Source organism: Anomalospiza imberbis, chromosome 3, assembly GCF_031753505.1.
Source record: "Anomalospiza imberbis isolate Cuckoo-Finch-1a 21T00152 chromosome 3, ASM3175350v1, whole genome shotgun sequence".
Taxonomy (NCBI): Eukaryota; Metazoa; Chordata; class Aves; order Passeriformes; family Viduidae; genus Anomalospiza; species Anomalospiza imberbis.
The window spans coordinates 36,628,431-36,654,177 of record NC_089683.1 but is presented as its reverse complement, the minus strand read 5'-3'; the positions used below and the strand labels follow the sequence as shown (position 1 = coordinate 36,654,177).

Below are 25,747 nucleotides of genomic sequence, written 5' to 3'. Positions count from 1 at the left end.
TTTTATTGTAGTGTGTTTTTATTGCTAATACTTTGCAGAATAATTACTTCTGAAAACTGGTTATTACTTAAGTCCATATAATTTAGCTCCCAAGTAAAAGACTTCAGCAGAAACTTATACATCTGGATTTCTGTAATACAGAGGTGTTGATGATACCACAGATTCTTGAAGGTTTACTGGTTTAGCATTTAAGACAACATCTGTCCGGGTAGAACTGTCTGTAACAAGCTTCCTGTGTCATTCCTTTTCTCACGGAGCTGGTTGTTGAAAATCTGAATGTTAGAAACTGATTTGATTAGCCATGGCAGCCCCATTTTTCTTGTGATAGCCAATATTGGCAGAGTATCTTAATGTTCTCTTAAACGAATTGCAGGAGCAATTGGTGACAGCGTGAATAATTTTTTTTTTTAAATTTATTTCTTGAGTAGGTAGGTTAGCACAGGGAGATCTATTTCCGTCACACAGAGCTAAGACATTAATTTACTCAAAAGAACGTTTGGGTAATTAGTACACTCAAGTTACAGAATTCCTGTTAGGAAAACTGCTTACCAATTTTCAGCCACATTATTGTTTTCACAGATACATTCAATTGCTGATCTAAACTATTTTCCTCAAATAAGAAATGCAAGAAAAAATTATTGAGACTGGAGTGAATTCAGTGTATTGTACTATAATCTCTCCTTCCTGGGAGGGTGTTTTCAATCTCCAGTGTCCAAGGAGAAACTTCTGGGGTCATACAGGGGAACCTAGCAAAGCCCATTTTTATTGCACAGCAGCAGAAGAGCGCGTGCATAAGGAATTAATAGCTGGGGATATCTGGAATGTGAGGAAGTGAGGGGAAGGCTTTTATTTTGTTCCAGTGGTACCAGTGTTCTTTTTTGCATGGATTTTTTGAAAATCATAGTTGTCTACTTTGATATATTGTATAATCTTCCTGTTCTTTAAAGATTTCTTTATAATTTTCTTGTGCTTTGCACTCTCTAAATTGTAATGTGTTATGTGCAGTCAATCCCATGGATTAAGAATGCAAATGATTAGGCTTTCTGTAAAGCAGGAAAGCTGCTTTCAGGTCTTATATGCTCTATATGCCATAAATGCTTTTATAGCTTTGGATAAATTACACTCGATGCCTATTTACTGTTTCATGAAGTGTGTGAAGAACAGTGTCACTTCATATGAGCTTCACTTGTATATGATTGAAATTATATGTAATAATGGCAAAAGAATAGCAAGTGAGAAGTCCTACAGGCCTGAATTAAGTAGTCTTGGAGACATTAGCAAAATGCTGTAGGGAATGGAGAAGGAGGAAAGTAATTATTGAATTAATTGCCTTTGTATAATTTCTACAGAATTAATCACTGTCTAGGATGCTGTCAGTCTCCAGTTTAGCAGCTCAACTGACACTTTATATTTGAAGTTTCAGGTGGTGTAACATTGTTTTCAGGTGGACCCCTTGTGAGGTGGTTTGTATGTCTGCAAAACACAGTAATAAGTAAATAAGGTATTCTGAATACAGTATGCAAAGTTGACAATAAAAAATTCAAAACTTATGTGGATATTATTTTAGAAGTTTTAATCCTGTTGACATAACATCATGATGCTTTTTAATGTTTATTAAATAAAAGTAATATGAAAGTATATAAGTATTACAAATGTATATCATCAGAAGTTTGAATATCTTGGAGAGCTATCTGTAGATAATTGGAAATTTTCCTTTAGGGGTCTACTAAACAACACATTCATGTGAAATAGCTGTTTCTGAGCTGTAGTCTAGTTATAATTGGATTTTACGGTTTCTGAATTGTGTGGAAACGGTGTTTTACTTTGTAATTCTTCCAACTGCACTGCTAAATTATTGCTGGTCTGTTGGTCCTACCTGAAAGTATGACACTGAGTTTTTTGTCCAAAAGCAATTGCTTGCACTTACAAGACAGAAAAACAGAAATACTTTCTTTGCTCAGGTGTGTTAGTGGGCTGATTTTGTAGAGTAAAACTGGTAGGTTTGTTGTTGGAAATTTTGTTTGGAACAAGGATCAGTAGGATATACTTTGATACACTGTGTATTTTGTGCCACGCAGTGGAATTTCTGCTTTCCATCCTTCTTAAAAGTGTAGTAACTTCCACAAGGCTCTTTAAAAGCCCTGTTTTCCAGCTATAAAAACAAACACTAAAAAAATGAGTTGGTGCACAAGGTGACACATTAGGGTAGAGTGGGCAAGGCATCCTGGATTCAGGAATGCCCTTAACGTCTGACTGGTTGACACTGCCACCTTAGCTGCTGACAGCATGTTTCAATATCTGAGGTTGTTTTGCAATTTAGGTTTAAATAAGATGTTCTTAAGAATTTAATTAATTTGATTAATTTTTAAACTTGAAAACGTGTTTGTTCTTTTGCATTGTTTTGCACTCTAATAGGTAAATTAAAATGAGTTATTTTTTCTGAGAGTGTACTTACATGTAAGTCTCAGTAGATAATTTTTGTTATGGTACTTTCACTATGCCAGTGTTTAGTATTGTTCTGCTTTGCATAAGAGCACTTGATTCCATCATGTTTGTCTTTTTAGCGTGTTAAAGTAATTCTTTACCAGATTTTCCTGCTGTTAGCAGAATTTTCTTATTTAGAATCATTGATTGGAGCAAACTGAAGTTTTTGAGTCAATGACTAGTGCTAATTTAGACACCAGCTTTCACAAAGAAATGCAGATTTCTGTAATGGTGGTAAAATACAGATTTTATAAACAAATACAATATTTAATTATTTTTAAACTTACAAATATAGCCTGTGGTTGCTTTTAATTATTATGTTTTTAGACATTTAGTATTTATGCAGTGATATTTGAACCAAATATAGAAGTTTTTTTTGTTGTTGTTTTTAGGTTAAAATGGGTTTGCTGGTAGACTTGACCAACACCACTAGATTCTATGACAGAAATGATATAGAGAAAGAGGGAATTAAATATATAAAGCTCCAATGTAAGGGGTAAGTTGTGTGCACTTTTTAATTATTTCTTTGGCTTTTATTTTGAAAGATCACACTGAAGAAATTTTTTTTTCCTCTTTTTGCCTTTCCCCCAGGTGTCTCCTAATCCATGTGTTGTTGTGTTTTTCAGGCATGGTGAGTGCCCTACACCTGAGAATACAGAAACATTTATCCGTGTATGCGAACACTTCAGTGATAAGAATCCTTCAGAGCTTATAGGTACATCTTATATCCATCTTATGTTCATCATTAGTTTTTATTCTTAGTTTGTTTCATATTTGCTTGTAACTGCACTCTCTTATTCTTAGAAGTCAGAGCAAATTAATTTCCTCAGTACGGTGTTTAAGCATATATAAATTTGATTGCTTTTGCTGTAAAACGAATATGTTTCTTTTATTTTTTACAGAAAGTATAATGTTTCTGCATCCATCAGTTTGATAACAGCTGTTGATGTAATGCAGAAAATTACACAGGCCCAAGAGCTGTCTAGAAATAAATGATACTTGCACTGTGGTTTTGTAACTTCTGCTGATACAAATGCAAGTTATGTATTTGGTGGTCTGGTTTACTTGAAGTCATATTTGGTAACTGGATTATCAGAGATTCTTTAGCAAGTCTGACAAAACTGGTAGTAGATACTAGGCTAAGTTTTTCTTCTCTGGTATACTGTCTTGCAGTGAATATTTGAATGTTCTAAACATACTTTTTTTTTTAAGCAGAGAAATAAGTTCTGAGTTTAGTTTGCATCCCTTCTAGTTTTAGTTAAAACTATTTTACTCTGATTTTTGTCAATCATATTAATGTTCATCTCTATCTGCAAAGTATTAGAGACAAGAAATTTGCATGTGAGTTTCCAGAGTCAGAATGGGTGTCATCCTCAATCCTCTTGGATGATAATTTTGCAGCCTTCTTGAATCTGAGTGTCTATGTGACTTAGGAGTGCATGGAACAGTTGTTTGTGCAGGTGTCATTGATAAGAGCTTGGTAAACTAAGCTGGTATGTTCATGCAGTTTAGGATTCATCCAGATATGTGGTAGGATAGCTGAAGTTATTGGGAAGGACCTGTGGAAATCAGCTACTCAGTTGCCATTCTTGAGAACAGGGCCAGCTAAAGCAACATCCTCAGGACTATGCCTGTTTGGCTTTTAACCAGCCTCTAAGCTTGGGGACTCCACAACTTTTTCTGGCAGCCTCTTCCAGTGTTTGTTCTTACAATCACAGTTTTTTTTTTTTTTTTTTTTTCATGTTGAAACAGAATTTATTGTATATCAATTTGTAGCCATTTCTTCTTGTTCTGTTGCAGGATGTGATACTACTGAGAATTTTTTTTTTTTGAGTGCTTGACAGATTTAATTTGGTCACACATTTTTTCACCTAGTTTTCTTTTAGATACTTGCTTACTTCTTTCTTGCACACAGAATGCAGTTTAATTCGAGGCTGTTGTGGTTTAACTCCAGGCAGCAGCCAAACCGCACACAGCTGGTCCCTCACTTTTCCACTGGTGGGGCTGGGGAGAGAAGTGGAAGAGTAAAGTTAGGAAACTCTCGAATTGAGATAAAGACAGTTCTATAGGGAAAGCAGAAGCCATGCACACAAGCAAAGCAAGGGATGAATTCACTGCTTCCCATGGGCAGGTGGGTGTTCAGCTATCCCCAGGAGAGCAGGGCCCCATCACACCTAGCAGTGACTTGGGAAGACAAATGCCATCACTTTGAATGTCCCCCCCATTCCTCTTTCTTCCTCCTACTCTATGCACTGAGTGTTCTATGGTCTGGAGAATCCCTTTGGCCAGTTTGGGTCGACTGTTCCGGCTGTGTCTCCTCCCAGCTTCCCAGGCACCCCTCACTTCCTTACCAACTTGACGGCATGAAAAGCAGAAAAGGCCTTGGCTCTGTGTAAGCCCTGCCCAGCAAAACCAAAAACATCTCTCTATTATCAACCCTGTGTTCAGCACAAATCTGAAATACAGCCCCACACCAGCCACTGTGAATAAAATTAACTCTGCTTCAGTTGAAACCAGGACAGAGACCTGTGTGTTTGTCTCTGAAGGGTAACACAACTACGTGGTTTAAAAAATGAGGAACTGCTAAATGGGAGAGAGTGGAACCAGTCACCAACAGTATTTCAAAACTTACCAGAAGCAAGATAGTATTGGTGACTGATCCCACTCACTTTTCTTTTAGCAATTCTTCGTTTTCAGTCTCCTTTTGCAGTTCTTCCACTGGTCCTCCAATAATATTTTAGAACTCAAAATAGTGGTTAAGGTCAGCAATTTATATAGTGCATGGATAGCATGGTGATATCCTGTAAGTAGCAGACCTATTTAGTTGATATTTCAACTTATAAAACGCCAATTTTAGTGTTGAGTCACTAACTTTTTGTCTTTGAATTGTGGAAGTTTTTCCGTTATTTAAATGTTTCACCTCTTTAGGGGAAAAAAGTCATTTAGAAAGAGCCGAGGAGAAGGAGCCAAGGACAGGATTATGCCTGCTAACCTTAAGGACGTGATGTACAAAAATTTTGCTTCAGCAGAAAACAAAGGAGAAATTATTGTTAGGAATAAATTATATAAGGAAGCTAAAATTCATTTAATTTTATGGAAGTTACACAGTTTTTAATATTTTTAAATGGTTAGAAATGAATCAAAAAAATTAATGATAATTTTTATCTTGCTTTATCAAGAAGGGAAGCTTAGTGGGGCAGGCACAAAACCCGATCCTGTTACAGTTAATGCTTACGTTTTATTACCCACTTAAAAGTTGGTTTGGTTTTTCTTCATCAGTCTATTTTTTGTAGGTACTTTGATTCTCCAGTTGAAAAAGTTTATACCTCAGTGTAGACGAGTGTAAAAAAAGATAGATATTCACATTTTGTTTGAATATGCATCAAGTGAATTGTTAGTAACCTTACTTTACTAGCTGTGGTAGAGAAATGAGCAAATTAATTAAAGCTTAAGTGGCTTGCTTCATGGTGTTGTGTTCCAGATCTTGCACTTTGGGTCACAACAACCCCAGCTAATGCTGCAGGCTTGGGGAAGAGCAGCTGGAAAGCTGCTTGGCAGAGAAGGACTTGGGTGTGCTGGTCTACTGACCATGAGCCATCAGTGTGCCCAGGTGGCCAAGAAGGCCAGTGTCCAGTAGGATTAGGAAGTGATTGTCCCTCGGTACTTGGCACTGGTGCTCAGGCATTGACATTCTGGAGTGTGTCCAGAGAAGGTCAACAGAGCTGGTGAAGGATCTGGAGCACAAGTCTTATTAGGAGTGGCTGAGGATCTGAGATTGTTTAGCCTGGTGAAAAGGAGACTCAGGGATAACCTTATCACTCTCTACGACTGCTTGAAAGGAGGTTGTAGCCTGGTGGGGATCGGTGTCTTTGCCCAGGCAACCAGTGACAGGACAAGAGGAGATGGTCTTAAGTTACACAGGGAGATTTAGGACATTAGGAAAAATTTCTTCAGCAGAAGGTGAAGTTGTCAAGCACCAGAACAAACTGCACAGGGAAGTGGTTGGGTCCCCATCCCCAGCGGTATTTAACAGCTGTGTAGATGTCGCACTTACGGACATGGCTTAATGGTGGACTTGGCAATGCTGGGTTCATGGTTGGATACAATGTACTTAAAAGCCCTTTCCAACCGAAATAATTCTATGATTCTGTGGTAACAACTGAAAAATGTTGAGAATAAATGCTCTTGATGTTAGTGGAAACTTTAATGATATTTATAATTTTAAAATGAGTAGGAGGAAGAGACAATATCTTGCCTGAATCCTTCATGACATTTTTAATAGCACAAGTTTTGAGGCTGGTCTGCTTATCACTAGATGGTGCTGTTGCCTTGAGAGAAAAAAAAATGCAATGTATTTGACAGGGTATCTCTCCTTTCACTGGGGGATTAATTCAGTAAAACGGAGGCTGAAGACTTAATTATTTTTTTCACATTGAAAAGACAAGTAATTCAAGATGATTATACTGCTGTATAGTTTTCTTTTTGTACATTCTCTTTTCTTTTTCAAAATTATTAAGTCTGATCTTAGCATGGTTGTAGTGAATTTGAGATAGAATTATGGTCTATTGGCACCCCTTTCAGTTTTGAGGTAAGGTAACATGAATATGATTTTTGGCCTGATTTTATGAAATGAATGTCATGCTTGTTGAATCCAGTAAAAGCTCAGTTAATGAATTTGATTATATTGCCTTCTGACAAGCATTTGAGCAGAATTGTGAATCTTACCTGTATTAGCCATATTTCAATCATATTAGGTTAGTGCTCTTGATTATGATGAAGTGTCCTATACCCTTGCTGCTGCTAATTTGCAGAAAGAATGTAATAAATTGCTTTTTAGGCTTATGTGCCTTATGTGGTCTGTACTGCCGTGATGGGAAGGGAGATAACCTTTTAATGTTACATATGAAGGTGGAAGGATCTAAACCCACACTTTTGATTCTAAATATGTTTGTTAAACCACTTGTAAGTGATTATGCCCTTTTCTTGTCTTTTCTAGGTGTCCATTGTACGCATGGTTTCAATAGGACTGGATTTTTGATCTGTGCCTTTTTGGTCGAGAAGATGGACTGGAGGTAACTTTGTATGTTAGTTTCTGAGGATTTGTGGAATGTGGCCAAAGGGTTCTTCAGTATGTTTCACTCATTGTCCTGACAGCTATGCTAATGTATTCACTATTGCTTGTTTTATAGCTGCGTAATAGTCTTGAGTAAGCAGCCCATATTAACATTTTTTGTATCATCCCTTGGTAGCTTAGCTTGTTGCAGTCAAGAATTCCAGGTCGGGTAGGTCAAAAGTCAGCTGTACCTGCTGAGTGTGGGACTTTAGCAGTGTATGTATCATATTGTGTCTCTTTCCCATGACATGTCCCACATTTTAAGTAAGAATGTAGAGTTCAGAGATTCCTGAAAGATTTTGTCCTGTACATTTTCATCTTTTTCATGTAGGCATGCGTGTAGCTTTTTTGAAATCTGAAGAGATTAACTAGAGCAACAACAGAGTAACATTCATGCTTCTGAAGGATTGGGGGCAAACAAAGCCTTTGTTTTCAGCTTGTTTTTTGACTAAAGTCTACAGCATACTTCTATACAGACTCACCTGTTTTTTCCATCTTTTAAATAAAACATTGGTTCCTTCATGCAAAGTAATTATATTTTTTAGATAACATTAGTTTTTAAAAGATACCCCAAATCCAAACAATGCCTGTACCATCCTGTTGAACATAACTTATGCATAACTTTTGTTTTGTAGTATTTACAAAAACTATTTCCTTCTTGACAGAGTCCTGTGAAAGTCATGTTTCTTGACAAGCCCGTTAAACATTCTGATGATATTTCTTATGTGTGGTCCTTTAAGTGAAGAAAATTCTGCTCCTGTTGCAGGATTTTCTTGTGACTGAATATACAGTAATTATGCTTACATGTGCAAGCTGTTTGCAAGAACTAGGTCGTTGCTGTCTGTTAGTAAACTGGGAATAAAGATACTGGAGTAATGGAGATGGAAGACCTTTAGTAATGGGTGGCTGAATCTTTGCAGGATCCCAGCTGTGCATAGGAAGTAGATACAGACACAAATGGCTCTATAGTATGATTCTTGTTTTTCCTATGAATTAGAAAATTTGTTGGCTTTTAATCAAACAATTTTAAAGTAGCATGCAATAATTAGACTTAGAATTGATCCTTTGTTCTGAAGAGGAAAGGGACTTGAATCTCTTTGGATCTCCTACATTTATGTCATCTCTCTGTTTTCAGACCTTGGTGGAAAAAGCCTTAAAACTCAACAGCCATGTCTTACTTTTTTTGCTTTGGGTAGTTAATTTTATCAAGTTTGTTAATCTCTGTCCGATTATTTTAATAGAACATCCAGATGTCCCCTGGTAGGAAAAAATGTCCACAGTGAAAGAAGCAATTTTGGCAAGATGCTGATTAATGCTGAGCATTGTATCAAAATAAATCTAATTTGCTGTTTCATTCTTTAAAACAAGGCACTGTTTCTTGCTAATGAGGAAATAAGATCTTCCTGATGGAAAAATCCATCTGTATTCATTCCTTAAGCATATGATGTAGGAGGGTTGCTGCTGTATTGTGTACAGTGGGATATATTTTATAGTTAGTTTAGAGAAAGGCCTGAAAGGTCTTCAGTTTTCTGACCAGTAAGGTCAGAAACCTTACTTGATTCTCTTTTCAACAACTCATTTTTCCCTAAGACTGCTGTGTTTCTAGAACCTGGAAACCTTGGGTTTTTTCAGCTAGGGTTCTATATTTGAAATCTGTGCTACCCCTTTTGGCTTTCATTGCCATTTATTCCATAAGATTATAGAGATCTTCTAATATCATCAGAAAAAAAAAAAAAAAAGAGCATTTTTCAGGCCCCATAACTTTTGGTTTGTTTTGTCCTTTCAGCGGCATTCATTACAGAAGATGTGAAACAATTTAAGAAAGATAGCAAAGTAAAAAATGTCTTGTGAGAAAGAAACTGGGAGGCTTAGAAAACAGAATGGGGAAAAAAGGTCCTTCTAAGCAACTCTGACTCTTAAACTGTCATTTTTGAAGTGATACCATGTGATAGTGTCACTCTGGATATTGTCTTGTTTTCTCCTCTTAGAAAGATCAGAGGAGTGAATCAACCTTACTGGTTCTTAGATACCATTTCTGTCTATTCTGGAAAATTTACCTCTTAAAGTTCTCAGGCTCTATTCTATACTGTACAAGTCAAACAAAAAACAATTTGAATTAAACATCTGGAAAAAAAAAGTTACAGGGTATAGTATGTGCTTTTGTTCCAGTTTAAAGACATGTGCTTGTCAAGAAGCCTAACAGGGACATCTCTCTTTTTTTGTGGTTTTTCCTCTCCCCTATATAGTAAGATTTTAAAATGTTGATTCTTGGAGCCTTACTGCTCTTCATAGCCATGATAAATGGATAAATGTTTTTAGTTAAATATTTTCATAGGATCTGTGAAAATTGCAGCAATAAAACCCTTGTGTTGTGCTCGCTGTTGTGTGTTTAGGAGAGTTTTCCCCTTGGCTGGTAAAGATGCATGACTGTTAGTTTTGGTTTCTAATTTTTTTGTGGTCCAGCCTCCAATTTATTTGAGCAAGATTAAGTATTAGGTGCATAGTAAAAGGCTTCTGAACCACAGTCTTTTTATGAGAAACTTCTGGAAAGAGAAGTAATTTAAAAAGATTAGGGTGGTTTTTCCCAGTATGATGGCAAAACCGTTAATGAGAGGAAAGACTTTTTCTCTTAGCAGAGAAAAATGTAACCATATTTGAATTTAAACATTTGCATTTTTCTCCATTAAGTTTGTTGATATGTTTCTTTGGTCTTTTTTTGTGTTCATGCAGGCCTCAGGTATTTACCTGCATGTCACCCATTGCTTCTCTGTAGCAATAAAAAAAGTGTTATCTGTGATAAAGCAGTGATCAGCAGACCACTAGGAGCTGCAATAAGAACTCAAAGCAGCTGCAGTTACTTGAGAACATTTGCAGTGCCTACAAAGTTATACAGAATATTGTGCAAGAGCAGCTGCTACCTGACTGACTTAAGCATGGACTTTCAAATATAAGGAATGTTTTTGCAATTACCACTTCAGAATTTGTATTGATTCTCAGTCCCAATAATTCTTACATTTGGTAAAGCATGACATGACTAAGACATGTAAATTAAGCATCCAGAGTGATTTTAATTTTTTTTTGTTTTGACAGTATTGAGGCTGCTGTGGCTACTTTTGCTCAGGCCAGACCTCCAGGTATTTATAAAGGTGACTATTTGAAGGAACTATTTCGTCGTTATGGTGATGAAGATGATGCACCAGCACCACCAGAGCTTCCAGAATGGTGCTTTGATGAAGATGAAGAGGAGGATGATGATAATGGTAAAACTGGAGGCCCAGAATCCGAACCAGGATCATCAAGCTCTTCCTTTGGCAAGAGGAGAAAAGAACGCCTAAAATTGGTAATTTTGATTTGGAATTTAATATTCAAATTGCTAAACATAATTTCATAACCTCATACCCATCAGTTACCTCATCGTACATGCTATACATGGGTCACAGCTCTTGCAAATAGGGACTGGAAGCATTGTCTGTGACTGGAAAAAGTTGTAGACACATTGTAAACTTTTTTGTATTTCCTATGTGAACCATGCTCTTTAATATTCAACACGTCAAATATTCTAGTTGTAAAAATGATTTAAAAATTTTCTAACATAAGGATTTTTTGAGATAATAAAGTGCTTTTGAATTATTCAGTCTGTCTTTGGAGATGAAGTGTTATTAGAGTTGGATGGAAACAGCTCTTGTTTTTTGTAGTCATGTGGATGAAATTCAAAATTTTTAAAATTCAATGCTCGTTTTGGTAAATAGTCTTTCTTTGGGAAATTTTGTGGGATTGAAAATTGAATTAGCAAAAAGCAATATGAGCTTAAAAAACCCAAGGCAGCTTTGAGATCATAATGTGTTCAAAGCTGTTTTAGCTTTGTAAGAAATATGGCTGATCACTTCCTGTGATTTCTGACATTTGTCTGCATAATTCTGATTAAATGAGTTACTGTAGTTATCATGATATGGAACTAATACTCAAGTACAAAGAATAGATTTGTATAATTTGAAGACTAATGACTCAGTTCTCTTCAAATTTCAGACTCGCTTTTTTTTTATTTGCAAATAAAGTAAGCTAGACTATTGCTGAGTGCAAGAATAGGTTTTTTTCATAATACTGAATTATCTTACTTGTGTGCTGAGGTTTGTTTGTTTGCAAAGACTTGGAAATCCTCATATTGAAATAGGCTGCAAAAAAGCATTTTGTTGTTACTGCAGCTGATCAACAAGGTTTACAGGTGGAGTATGGAAAATGTTAACCTGACAGGAGTACAGAATCCAGTCTAACAAAGCAAGATGAACTTTGAAAATTTTCAAATTATCCGTCATCTGGAATAAAAAATTTCCCACACTGTAAAGACATAGTGAAAGTATATTCACGGGGTATCACAACTTCCTCCATTAGCCTTGCAGTAAAACATTGATGTCTAAATGTTTTTGGGGGGATGGAACCTTAAAGTTTTTTTGATGTGCCTTCTGATGCATTAGGAACGGAGGTGTTAGGATGAATTACAATGACAGCCTCTTTTCATCAAGTATAAAGCTCAACTGGTCTATTTAACAGGAATGATATTGGCTTCCCAGGCTTTTTCTTGTCTGCCACCATAGTTTTGTTGAAAGCTGGAAGCTAAATTATACGAATAAGCATATTAATAACTAAAAGTAAATTATGAGTTAGAGAATTTGTGAAAGAAAGAATCATCTAGTTAATATGCATATTCGTATAATTCAGTTTTGCAGCTCTGAAGGAACATTCTTTGACACGAAGAGGAGGAACGGGCAGAATTCTTTACCATGGTTCTTGGCTGGCAGATGGGACTGCTTCTTAACTCAGTAGAGATGGATATTTGTGATTCCTTGTAAATATGCGGTCTACAGGGGGAGTGAGTATCAGGTAAATAACTCTTGCTGAGATATTCTTATTTTACTGTCTAAAGGGCTACATTTTCAGTGTTATGTTGGTTTCCTGTGGCAGACGTTTCCACCTTTATAATGCATCTCTTTCCTAAAAGCCTAGGGGTAGGCAGTGTAAAACTAGAGGTAGCTGTAGTGATAGCAGTGTTCTGAATTTTTCTCATTTTGACCCAAATCTTTGTGGAGACAGAAGAAAAGTTTAATAATAGAGGAGGAGACAGCTCCCAGGAATCTTGCTAGGATAATAAATAGTCAGAAACAACTGCTAGCTAGCCTGTGAAATAAAGTTAATATGCTGTCCATTTCAGAAACTCTGATGTGAGAAATTTTACTGCACCATTTTTTATTAAAACTTCCATATTTTGATGTCAAAAAATCTTGACAGCATTTCTTTCCTACACTACAGAAAGTGTTAAGAATCATTAGAACATAAAGCCATTACAGTATCCTTTGTCATCACCTGAAGGAAGTTGACAGGTACCAGGAAATATGCTTGTTGCAGTCTGAGGTGCCACACAGGAAATCCGAACAAGTTTTGACTTTGTCAGTTCATGCAGTATTGATTGTTGCATCAAAACAACATTATTAACTGACACTTAGAATCTCACTTCAGGAAAAAATACTTCATTTTGCAAATCGGACAAAAAGTTGTAATTCTTAGCCAGAACCTACAAACCTTTCATGGGTCAAATGGAACTTTTACTGTTTATTAAGGAATGTTGTCTCTTCTAGTCCCATGTAAGTTGCGTTTTTTGGGGTGTGAGATGCAGTGCTTCTGAAATGAATGGTGACTTCTTAAACAGTGTGGAAGAGATGGTGGCTGTTAATGATTTTCTTAATGATTTTGAGTGCAGGTGTCTTGTGGTCATCTGTGAGACAGAAGGAAGCAATTAAACTGATTTGATGTAATGAGGATAATATTTATTAGTTAACTATCATAGTACAATTATTCTAAATATTAGTGACTCTGGGGTTTTCTGCCTAACCAACTCTCTTTTGCAAAGTTTAACCCTTGCACTTATTGTTCTGCCTCTGGACATATTGAAGAATATGGGAAAAAATACTATTTTTTTATTTGGCAGCACCATTTTATGTGCTTGAATATGAGTATCATTTCCTTCTCCATGTTAAATGCTTATTAGCTCACTTTTTAGCTCACTTTTTCCTTATAGTCTATTTTTTTTGTACTACTGACCTTTCTTGTTATTCTTTGTATTCTGTCATGTTGACTCATGTTTTCCTGATGCTGTGATGCCTGTAATTGAATGCAAGCCTCTAGTTGAGGCCATCCTAGTAAGGCTTAATAGGGAGAAATTAATTTCACATGTCTTAAGGCTAATACTTCTGTTTATATATCTCAACATAATTGCCTTTCACAAGGCAGAACAATACTAATTCAGCTTTTGGTCTCTTGCTGCTTCCATGTCTTTTTCTCTAATTATCTACCAGTGTGTGTTTGTATAATTTCTTATCCATTGTTAAGTGTAGAAATTTGTTTATGCTGAATTGCACAGTGTTATTTCCAGCCCATTTTTAAAATGAAAGATAACACTGAATCTTAAACTACCATCCCAGTCTATATCCCTGTTACTAAAGCCAGAGATGTCACAAAAATAAGAATGCTAATAGGAAGTTTAGTGGAAATAAATTGATTATCTTATGCCTAAAACAGACCCTGCAGATTCTTTCATTTTGTTAGTGAAACACTAACTCCTCTGAACCTGGTTTTGAAGCAGGTTACACTTCTGGTATGTGGAAGTTACATCTGCCCCATGTTTTCTGAGTTCCTCTATGAGGAATAGATAAGCAAACAAAAGACAAACCAAGGCAAATGCATGCAATGCCAATTCTGTGAAGCCTGTTTCATTATGAAAACCAAATGTTTAGTGGAACACTTTTGCTATTGAGTGACAGTCAGTATGATTTTGTTTTCTTTTCTGCTTGTACATGCCAAGAGGCAGTTACTGTGATTTGGTCCTGTGTTTCTAGGTATTAAATCTAAGCTGATAAGTGTAACTCTCTGTCTCTCACTTCCTTCATTTTGGAAGATATCTCTTCCTGACATGTTTTGGAATGCTTCTTGCCTTCTAGGAGGCAGTCTCTGAGCATATTGGCATGCAGTCAAGTCTGAGTAGCTGAAGACAGCTCTCACCCAGGCCTGGCAATAGTCGCTAGGGTCAGGAAGGTGTGTGTTTGGGGCTGTTCCCACTCACCCACTCCTCCAGATGGCGTTGAGGATATGAACCAACACAGGATGATCCACATTGCCACTTCTCCTTCTGCTGAAGTGATGGGTGGAAAAATTCATGGCAAGTGGGCCAAGGTTGATTAGTACAGATGGTGTGAAGGTTGTGCACAATGTAGATACCAGTGCATGTAGTTTCCTTGGATCCTTTAGGGCTTATAACTCTTGGTTTAGTATCAGTGCTGAGGAGTTGATGTGCTCCTGGTGATCTGAGTTCTCTGGAGTCTCTGCACCATGGTCTCCAGTGTCTTTCCTGTTTCCAAAGGCACTGGTAGCTGAACAGCAGGATAAAAACTGCACGGGTCTGGCTCAGTTTTAGCACCATATCCAAGGAATGTCCTCATGAAACCTGGGGTGCTAAGTTAGCCAAGCACGAATACCCAAGTGACTCACATTGTTTTCATAGTGCTGTGCCTTAGTGATTATACTTGAAGCAGATAATCTGCAAGAAACACTTTCAAGTATGAATTTTGTGTTTATTACTTTTTCTTTTCTGGAAAATATTTCCCGTTTCCTGCCTGTTATTTCAATCTTAGCAGTCATACTGCCATTCCACTCTGCCATTATTCACAGAAGCAAGGCTGGACTGTCTTCCTTTGTTTCCTGGTGCTCTTCACCACTTATCAGAATTCAGACAATGTGCTGCTGGCCAGGCACGAGTAGCTGTCTGCCTCTCTCGCCCACTCCCCTGCGTGCTGTGGCACTGGCTGGTGCCCATGTAAATTGTATGGGGTGAGTGACACATAGAAAGTCTGTGGAGCTCAAGGTAGTTAAGGTTATGAACCAGTATATTTCTTTAGGATGTTCTGTTCTCAGAATGTGATTTGGTGATGTGACTGAGCCAATCTTAACTAACTGCAGGCTGTACTGAAAACTGTCGTTCTGCTTTTCCCTGCTTTCCCTTTTGCTTCCCTTGTGCTGTCACTAGTACTGAGTTATTCTATGGTGAGCTAGCTTAGGATACTGTTTTGGCAGATGATTACCAATTTATGATGTTATTTTTGCCAAATTAGTTCCTAGATTTGCTCAAGTGTATAACACAGGAGTGCCACAATGTGTGGAAATGCAGAGGAGAAAAATACTACTCCTTTCATTAGTGGTATGCAGCTGGATTTGTTAAAGCTAGTTTCAAGTGTTTTAGAGAACAGATATGAGATACTTGTATCTTCACATGCAGGGTTCAACAGGTGAATAGTCATGGTATGATCTTCTTTGTGTGCATTGAAAATTTATTTGAGATTCTGTTGAATTAAGTCTGGTTGATTTGAGATCTCCATAGAAATCTTTAATTTTGTAGTTTTGTAGGCCTGATAGCTTTCATGTGTTCTGTTATGCAAGATTTGTTTTTATTCCTCTTGGCATCAAGTTTTTTGTAGAATGTACAAGTTATTTTAGAGTTTTATTACCAAATTGATTTTTTTGATCTCTACATAGGCTTTTCTGGGGCTTTCAGGATAGCAGTTCCACTCTAATAACCTGGTTTAGATTGAGAATAAATTATGAAAATATATTTACACAAATATTTTGTTACAAATCTGCTGTTTATATTTTCTCTTTTGTTAAGTTTGTCCTAGATCAATGTTCCTGAGAGTATTAGCTAAGCAGTGTAAGCCTCTAAGTACTAGCTATCCCTTCCTTTTGCCTTATCACTATTGCCTTTTTAAAATTATATGTTTTCCTCATAAATAACTCATTTAGTTCCTGGGTTTATAATATGGCTCACCTGTGAGTTTTCCCGGCAAAGCTCAGCTAATGTATCTTGACATTTGGGTGTAAATTCTTAAGGAATGTTTAAGCTAGTATTGCTCTAGAGGGTTGTGAAAACAGTCTTAATCTTGTATTGACATATTCTGATTTGATTTTATGAGGGCTTTAATACTAAATTTTAATTTTTTTTTTTTTTAATTTAGGGTGCAATTTTCTTGGAAGGAATAACAGTTAAATGTGTGACCCAGGTGACAACACAACCAAAATTAGGAGGAATACAGCAAAAATGTCAGCAATTCTGTGGATGGGAAGGGTATGAAAATATTTAGAACTTACTTATTTATACTATCTAGAAATAAGTGTTGTATTTTGCAGAATGAAACTTCTCATTGTGAAAATGAGGAAAAGGTGACCATGGATTGTTTATTTAAAAAAAAAGCCTCAAACACACTTGACAGTGAAAGTCTTGTGCTGTACTATGAAATAAAACGATCAGCTTTTGTTAAGAAACAAGATTCTAGAATTACCTTTCCACTGAGATAACTAAATGTTGTTGTTCAAATTCCAGATGTAGTCTAGTCCAGCTATTTGTGTAAAGCTTAGTTCTTTCTCAAGCAGCAGATTTATTTATACCATTGCTATTACACTTAAGTATAGAGAGTATAATACTCGTTTTTATAACCAACTTGGATTTGTGTCCAATGCTAATGAAAATATTGGTTTTAGTGTCTATGATTCTGAACTTTTCCATTCCAAAGTTGGTGATCCACACTGCTTCCTAACTTGTTGATGCTTATTGTGCCTGTAATTTTTAATTGAAATATCTCTTTCTGCAAAGTTAAATCTTTGAAGTTCCACATAATTTAGTGTTTTGTCATAAGCAAATAACTTTGTTCTTATGAGATAGGCTTTTGACTTCTATTGCAAAATACTTTATTGGGAGAAGATGTTCTAACTCAGAGTTAACCGTGCAGCAAGTCTGGTACGAGGTGTGACTTGAGTCTCATGTGAAAAATGTATTTACTTTTGTGACTATTTATTGCAGAACCATTAATAAACATGGTTCTTTTTATTAGGACTGGATTCCCCGGAGCACAGCCTGTTTCTATGGACAAGCAAAATATTAAATTTTTGGAGCAGAAGCCATACAAAGTTAGCTGGAAAGCAGACGGCACCCGGTAAGTTAATTTAAAATGAAAAAGCAAAACACAGTAAATTCGGTAGACAGTTTGTATTTTCTCAGGAAAGTGAATTTGCTTGTACAAAGGACAAAGCACAGCAACAAAACTGGCTCCAGAGATTAATTTTTATTCTGTCTTGGTACCCAACATTTGCTGAAGTTTGTGGCCAAGTTTCTTTCCAGCAGCTGTTTTACACACTGACTGTTAAAGGCAGGTACCCTTATTCTCCATAACCCTTGCCTGTCTGTCAGCCATGACTTGCCACTAGAGTCTTAGAATAATCTTACATAACAGTGAGAGTTTGCTAAGGTGAAGACTTTATTTGTAAGCAAAATTAGAACTTCTAATTGATCCTTCAGAAGCTAGGTAGTATCAGAAATTTTGTAAACTCATGAGAAATTTTAAAATTCATCCTGTGATCCTTTGTTCAAACACGTAGTTCATGTCAGCTAAAGAGTCAATAATTTTATCTTCCCTCGCCAGTTCTCTTACATTCATTGCAGGGGTGCCTGTTGTTTAATAACAGACTACATCCTAATTTGACTTATTGGACATATTTCAAAGTTTTTCCTGAGTTCTTTATTTTGCTAGGTTGTTATCTTTAATAATAGAATATCGTAGATAATGAAAATCCTGGAGAATATGGGGAATTGGATGTCTTATGAGAATTGGATGTCTTAAGAGAATTGCCAAGTGAAGTCAGTCAGGATTCAGCACAATTCAGCCAGAACTAAGTTGTCTTGTATAAAAAAACCCCAGACCCTTCAAGTGTCTCTCCTCTGTGGAGTTTGTGCTTCAAGGGTCTGTTAGCTTGGGCTGAGCATGGTGTGAAAAGTCAAAGTAAGCTTGCAGTCAGTATGGAGTCCTAGCATGAAGAAATGTGTGGGTGTTCTCAGGGTAGGAAGTTACAGCTGTGGGGTTTTGGAAGGTCAAGGCATATTCTCAGAACAGTATAGGGCATAGGGCATTCCAAAGCTGCTGACCCTGAACAAATGAAGTCAGCCAGCTTAAACTGACCTGAAGAGTCTTTGTCATATCCTATGTTATTAATTTGGAGAATTGATGTCTTAATGTAGTATTCTCATTTTCTTACTCAAATGTGTGGATGGGATGCTCATGTTCTGAGTACTAAAGCAATTATACAGAACGTAGTAGTGTACCTGGAAGACTGCATTTTGTGAAAGAAATTGAAGTGTACATGTAATTTCTTGTTGAAATTTTCAGTATTTTGAATGTTCTATCCTCTGTTTTTAGTTTTAGAATGGTGGGAAAACAGAATGGAGGAAAAACAAAACTGAACTAAATAGCTTCTTGAATTTTTTTTCAAAACATAATAACTGGTAATAGATTATGAAGGTACGCAGACTGGTAGGTATATTCAGAGAAGGAAATGGGTCTACAGAGATCCAGTGTTAATGAAAAACACCTTAAGTAATATGAAAGAGAGATTAAAGATGAAAACCTGATCTATTATTTGGACATTTAGACACTTTGCATTATATGTATCCTAATCAACAATGAAAAATTATGATCATTTTTACATTGGACATGCTTCGAATTATTTAGTTGTTCTCCAGTGATCCAGACTCCATATGCAATTAAACGGATTTTCATTAGTTATTCTGAATGCTTGTGTTGACAGGCGTGACCTTCTTGAATTTAATATTAAGACATCAGTTAGTGGAGACACATTTATGCATCCCCTGCTTACATTTTCTGGAGATGGAACCCCTGTCATCAAATATCTCTGAAGCTATTCTGTTAAAAGTGATTTAGGTGCATTAGTCTAGACCTTGCCTATTAGAGTATTATTAGACTTGCATGCTTTTTTCCTTTGTTGCTTTTTTCTCTCTCTTTACTTAAAAAGCACTGCTCTTTTGTCGACCCTGTTGGACTTAAAGAAGAGCAGATGCATAACTAATAACTTTGTTATACTTTCTCACTGAAATAAAACAGTTTTATTTTAGTTAAAAGCAACATTTGCTCACTTAGCCAAACTTCTTAAATGTCACTATTTGTTAACTACCTGTATTTGATTTCTTAGCAGTAGTTTTTCCTAGAGGTTTCATGACTGAAGCATTTTTAATACATTCTCTTAACTGATATGCAGTGTCAGTGACTTCACTAAGGACTTCTACTTTTCTTCAAAAGCATTTGCTAATCCTAGATTCCGATTGGAGCTGAACCTCTTGTCATCTGTTTTAAGAGCTGTTGGTTTTGTTTTTTGTGGTTGGTATTTTTTTTCTCTTTCCCCATTGTTTGGGGCTTTTTTCCAGTGGCAGAACTGTACATGTTTTTTTGGTTTCTTAGCATTGTTGTATTTTTCAACCCATAATTGTAGAAAAAGAGAAAGTATTTCCTTAAATAAAAGGGCATTATTTCTCGAATAATGTTGTCTAACAATGTGAAATTGATTAGTTAAATTATTTTATAGTGATTCTATACGATATCTTGTGGGCATTTACCAGAGGAGTGTCTTACATTTTTTTTTAAGTGTGTGAATTCTGAATCTGGTTTGGGTCAAAACTCAAACCTCCTCCATTCTCTTGGAGCTCTGAGTTCAAAATCTTCTGACTTAGCCTTGCTTAGCCTAGTCTGTTGTGGTTTGAAGAGTCTGAGCCTTCACTGTGGTCTTGCTTGTTCTGTGCCGGGTTTCCAGGGCCCTTGTTGCATCGGCAAGTATCAGCAGGGCACACCTCCTGGTTCTGCTCCAGTGTTCCTTCTGGAGCGTGTTTGTCCCAAAAGGAAAAATACAGTGTGAACAAATACTTCTCCCCTCATGTTTGTAAATGCCAATGTATAAAGATGTGTGTATTTGTATCTTAGGTTTAGAGAAGTGAACTTTAAATTAAAATATCTGTGAAGCTCATTTAGCATTGGCACTCTTCGGTGAAATATTTCCTTTCTACCAGCTACTTCTATGCAAACTCATGCTGTTTTGAAGAAAACCACCTCTAAAATAATATTGCTTTAAATTATTATTACTTAAATAAAAGTCACTGAGTTCTGCAGCTATTCTGACTGGCTTGGTGTAAATTCTCAATATTTATTGGAACAGTAGTCAAACTAATGGTGTCGTATAAATAATTTTAATGCTAATCTATTCATAAGCCAAAGGGCAAATTTGCCACTAGTAAAATCATGCCTTTTGGCTTTCATGAGATGAAATTTTTGTTGTATGTTAACAGTAGCTACAAGGTAGATACATCTTTACAAATTTGTGCCAATTTTGCAGTGCCCTGTTCTAAAATAGTAGTTACTGTGTGAGTAAGGTAATTGTAACAGCATGTTCAAAGCATTGCTGGATGACTCTGCATTATCAGCTTTGTACTGTAAAATGATTAGCCCAGGTGGGTAATGGCTTGTTGTATCCCTTCATATGGATCTCATTAATACTGTTTGTAGCAGATGCTTTTTCTAATGAGTGGAGCTGCCTGTTCAGGCAGGGTAAAATAATGAGACACCAGTTCTGAAGGAAAGACTGCCACCACTAAGAATAATAAAAAGCTTTAAAATGGCTATGGAATAATTCAAATCAATACAATCAAACAGGACTAGATTTTATGGTGGTAAATTGTGACCTGCACTAAATGGAACCTATTAAGGGGAGTAAGTTATTTTCCTACATTTCTGTGAGTACCATTTTTATTTTTCACGTCTGTACACATGCAGTTTTAGTGAAAAATAATAAATATGATCATAATACTATGGCAGCTATTTTAAAAAATGCAGAAGAGGTAGTTCTTGCCAAAGGCTATTAAATTTGAAAAATATTCATGCAAATTTGATGGCTTGAGATATCTAAATGTGAATAAGTAGATGCAGAATAAAACAGCTCTTCGAGAATTGCTGCTAATTGTCTAACGTGTTTGTAACAAAATAGGTACATCTGTGAAGTTGTTTTTTCTTTCATGGTTAGCAAATTACATTTACATTAAAAGAAAGGCCAGTTGCCTAAGTAATTAACTTTTTGTTGTTATCCTAATACAAAATAAAAATAGTAAATATACACTTAATTGTATGATAAAACAGAAGGGCATTTTTGATTGTTTATTAATCAAATAAGTTTGATTTATCTTGAATGTATCAATCAATAAATCAATATATCTATACATAGAGTATATAATTGTTTTGATTTAGTTGCTATATTATCAAACTTATGATAGCTTCCTAGTTTTTTTAGTTCAGCTTTTTGTAGAAATTGAAGAAAATGTCTCTTTTTTTTTGGCAGTTGCAGCCTTTTTGGAAACATATTTGTGACCCTTACTTGAAGGAAATCTACTCATTATATTTTAAGATAACTTTTCTATAAATGTAATGAAAACAAGGTTGAAGTTTCTCTCTGATTTCCATGGCTCAATAATTTTTCTTTCCTTACTCTTTGATTCTTTACATTATGAGATGAAGCTTACATGCATAATTGAGAAATTGTAAATTCCTAATATGAGAAGTTATCCAAAAGTCATTTGGTCCAGAGTAAATTGTGAAAAATAATCACTCCTAAAGAGCAACTCTTAAAAAAAAGGAGAAAACTGAAAAACAATTGTTTGTTTGTTTTAGAAATTAGGAGGTAAAAGGTACTAGCCCAAAATGACGTGGCAAGGAAGCAAAAAGGTTGCCTGTCTGTAAAGGCTTAAAGAAAAGATACTTGAATGTGTTCATGGAAAAACTATTATCCCTGAGAGAGAGGAGAAGTAGTTGAGATAATAATGAGAATGAAGAAGGACAGAGAAGATTGGAGACTAGTACTAATCCAATTAAATCCCAAATCTATACACTTGAGAACTCATTATTAAGAACAAGTGACCAGATTGTCATGAAAGCAGATGTGGAGTGTCCTGGGTTTGCAATGGAAAGCTTGGCTCCTGGGAGTAAAGATATTAATGTAGAACTGAACTTGAAGGAAGTTATTGGGTATAAGAAAGAAGCCATAGATGAATTTTCAGATTGTACAAATTACATGACTAGATTCTCATGGATATGAAATTTTCTGCCTAGTAGTGGAAAGTTCCTGAAATGGAGGTTTGCAAAATTGACAGTGCATTCTTCCCTAATTTAGAGGAGGGGGACAAAAATGTAGGGTGTTGAGATTTTCAGCCATCTTCAGAAATGGTGTTAGCAGGAAAATTAAGGGCTATTAGTCACAACAAAGCATTTATGAGTAAAATAAATGTTTCTCAAGGTATGAATACTCTCTCACTGGGCACCTTGCCTTCTGACCCAGGTAGCTACTGAGAAAGTGAACTATTATAAATTGTATTTTGAGTGTCTTGTCATTGAGTCATGTTTAGGGTTAATACATATTTCTGGTCTTGGAGTAAGGAAGGAATGTTGGCATCCTAATCATAGGATAGGGTGAAGAACCCACACAAGAATCATCTGGCTGCTTTGAAACCACACCTTCTTTTCCTTCTTCCTCTCCCCACTTATCTTAAGAAATATACTTAAATGTTAATCAGTTTTGCACCATTAGTTGGTAGTGTTGTGTATTGCTTTCTCTGTGGCATATTTCAGTGGTGGGAAATTTTAAAGGATGGAAATATTCCACAGCTGGGCATGTGCTGAAAAGACTTTTCAGGACCAAATGGATTTTTTTATAAGAGTGACAGGTTTTGTGAGTGACTGAGCTTAACCCAAGTTATTTGATTCAAAGTTAAATGAGCTTGATTCAATTGTGCTTATATAACTATCAGCAATGGGCAAAGCCTCAACTGGTAATTACACATCACTTGTGTGTATAGGACAGCCATTCTTCAGACATTTGTATTATTTTCATTGAATGTCTCAAAGAAGTAGTTGTAAGGGTTTTTCTTTTATTAATTGCATGAAATAGTCAAAATGGGCTGACACTTGAAGAGATTTGGAACCAAAAACCTTACTTTAAAGATTAAAGTGACTGTTCTTAGTCCAGTCTTCCAATCTCCACACTGTGTTTTTATGATAAGTTTTTAAGGTCATGGGGGGAAAAATACAGTTTTTGTTTACATGTCATTGTCCCTTGTGGTCCTTCTTCATAATTATTTTAACTGTTCTTTTGGGGAAAACAAGTTCACTCATTTTAAACTAGTTCTGTGCATCTGCATCTGTAGATGGAAGAATTTTGGTTGAGAATGAGGCTGCAATCCATGTGGAATTTATTTCACCGACTTTACTTGGAATAGTATATCTAAGTGGAGATAGTATATATTTTATCTGGAAACTAAAGTTGGGAAAGTTATTGAAATTATTGAAAGCTTTCAGTCAATATTAAAAACTCTAAATAAATAGCTGTTATAAACTGCAGTTCTAGTAGTTGTTAGGAACCTGCAGTCTAACTTTGAAGTGTGTAATGATAACATAATATCAGAAGCTTATGTGAAAGTATATAAAGATCACATAAATGGTTCAGGATTAAAATGTATAAAGTGCCTTTTTGATGATTGCTGAAAGGAGCAATTCATAGATGTTAAGCACTCTATATAGCATTCCTCTTAAATTTCTAAAAAGCAGATTCCTAATTCATGGTTTTATTTTGTGCATTTAGGTAGGAGAGGAAGAGGAGATGAAATGGGGAGTCAGGAATGATGTGTTCGGACATTAAAGAGTTGGAGGTTCAGGAGCTGTGAATTTTTGCTCACTCTGCATCTTAATAATTGTCCTATACAGTTGTATTGGCCAGTAAATTTAGGATTATAAGACTAATACATGCCTGTTTTCCACAGCATTAGAACCCATAAATATTGTATGGTTGCTTGAATTTTCATTTGAGAGTATAAAAATAAAACTTTTATAAATTGAGTTTGGATTAAAGGCACTTCTGGTTTGTTTAGCATGTCCCCAGTCTCTAGGTAAAGCTATTCTAGCTCAGGGCAAGGAAGGTCTAGTACAAGATGGCCTCATTATCCCATGTTGCCATGTTGGCCATTTCCCCTGTTTTCCCTACTGTACATGCAATGAGGCCATGTCTACTCTTTAGCTAGGAGACTTTGACAGCAGAAAAGGAGCTCTCGGGTTTTGATAGCCAGACTGGTGGGTATTATCAGATAACTCATTCATTTTGTTTAACTACTAATTTTGAGACAGGAGAGCTCTCTCTTGATTGGGATGGACTAATATATGGAACCATTGGATATAAAAATATAATATGTCTGGTTTTGTGTTTGATTTTTTTTTTTTTTTTTTGTGGGGGGCTGGTGATGGTGTATTTATGTACTTATTACTAAGGCACATCCATATCACTGAGCTGCTTCTTCATCTTCTGAAATACTCCTTTTACAGTCGTTGAGTCAATGTAGAAGAATTAATAAATAGGTGTGACAAAACACGTTATCCCTCATCTGGATACAAATGACTTGAATGGCCAAAGAAAGCATTCTTACTCTAGGTGGTGGTTTTTCATTTATTTATGCTTGCAGCACTGGCATGATTCTGAAAGAAGGGTTTTGTGTCCCTTCCTTAAGTGCTTAAGGAGCAGTTCCGATGAGATACTATACAAGAAATCTATTCTGTGGAGCAGCAGGCCTGATACTTCACAGTTCTGAAGCCTCTTGACAACACACAAGGTTTTATGGTCACAATTCAGGGCTTTTTGAAAAATGCTACCTAACTGATTATTCATATGTAACTATTTGAGTATTTGGACAGATTGTCTTATAAGCAAGCTCTTTTGTTTATTTATAAATAGTTAATGCATTAAAATGCTTGTTATGCAGCTTGTGCTCTGAATACTAATCTTAAAGTATTCAATTGTAGTCCTAAAATCTTCTAATGAGATGCAGATAAAGGGTGTGCCTGCATGTATATCTGCCTTTCAAGCAACCAGTATCAGTGATTACTGGCTTATTTATTTATTTTCCTTTTTCCCAGTCCACTTTTAGTGGAACAGTACATTCTGTGCTGCTGGTTCTCCTAGGGGGGATTACAGACACATCCATGAAGCGTGATGGCTTATGTTCAGTCAGGGAAGAATGACACTGAGTTTATGAAGTTGAACTATACAGATATCTAGGGCATCCCTTTCTCTTGAAGCTGATCTATTCTGTGAGCACGGATGGCAGTTGTGTTCCTGCTGTGGTTTGTGCCGGTGATGCAGGCAGAATTCACCCAGAATACGCGCTGGCATAAATCGATTCCCAGTTAA

The 25,747-nt window shown here is 36.1% G+C and overlaps 1 protein-coding gene across 4 annotated transcripts in view; it reads left to right on the top strand.

Moving 5' to 3' along the window:
- RNGTT (RNA guanylyltransferase and 5'-phosphatase) overlaps window positions 1-25,747 on the top strand; it is a 168,700-nt gene that overhangs the window by 8,870 nt on the left and 134,083 nt on the right. For all 4 annotated transcript variants that reach the window (XM_068184019.1, XM_068184021.1, XM_068184020.1 and 1 more), the window contains exons 3-8: window positions 2,877-2,980; window positions 3,111-3,199; window positions 7,481-7,556; window positions 10,688-10,937; window positions 16,651-16,760; window positions 17,524-17,625. In XM_068184019.1, coding sequence (XP_068040120.1) covers window positions 2,877-2,980; window positions 3,111-3,199; window positions 7,481-7,556; window positions 10,688-10,937; window positions 16,651-16,760; window positions 17,524-17,625 — 731 coding nt within the window. The remainder of the gene's footprint in view (window positions 1-2,876; window positions 2,981-3,110; window positions 3,200-7,480; window positions 7,557-10,687; window positions 10,938-16,650; window positions 16,761-17,523; window positions 17,626-25,747) is intronic.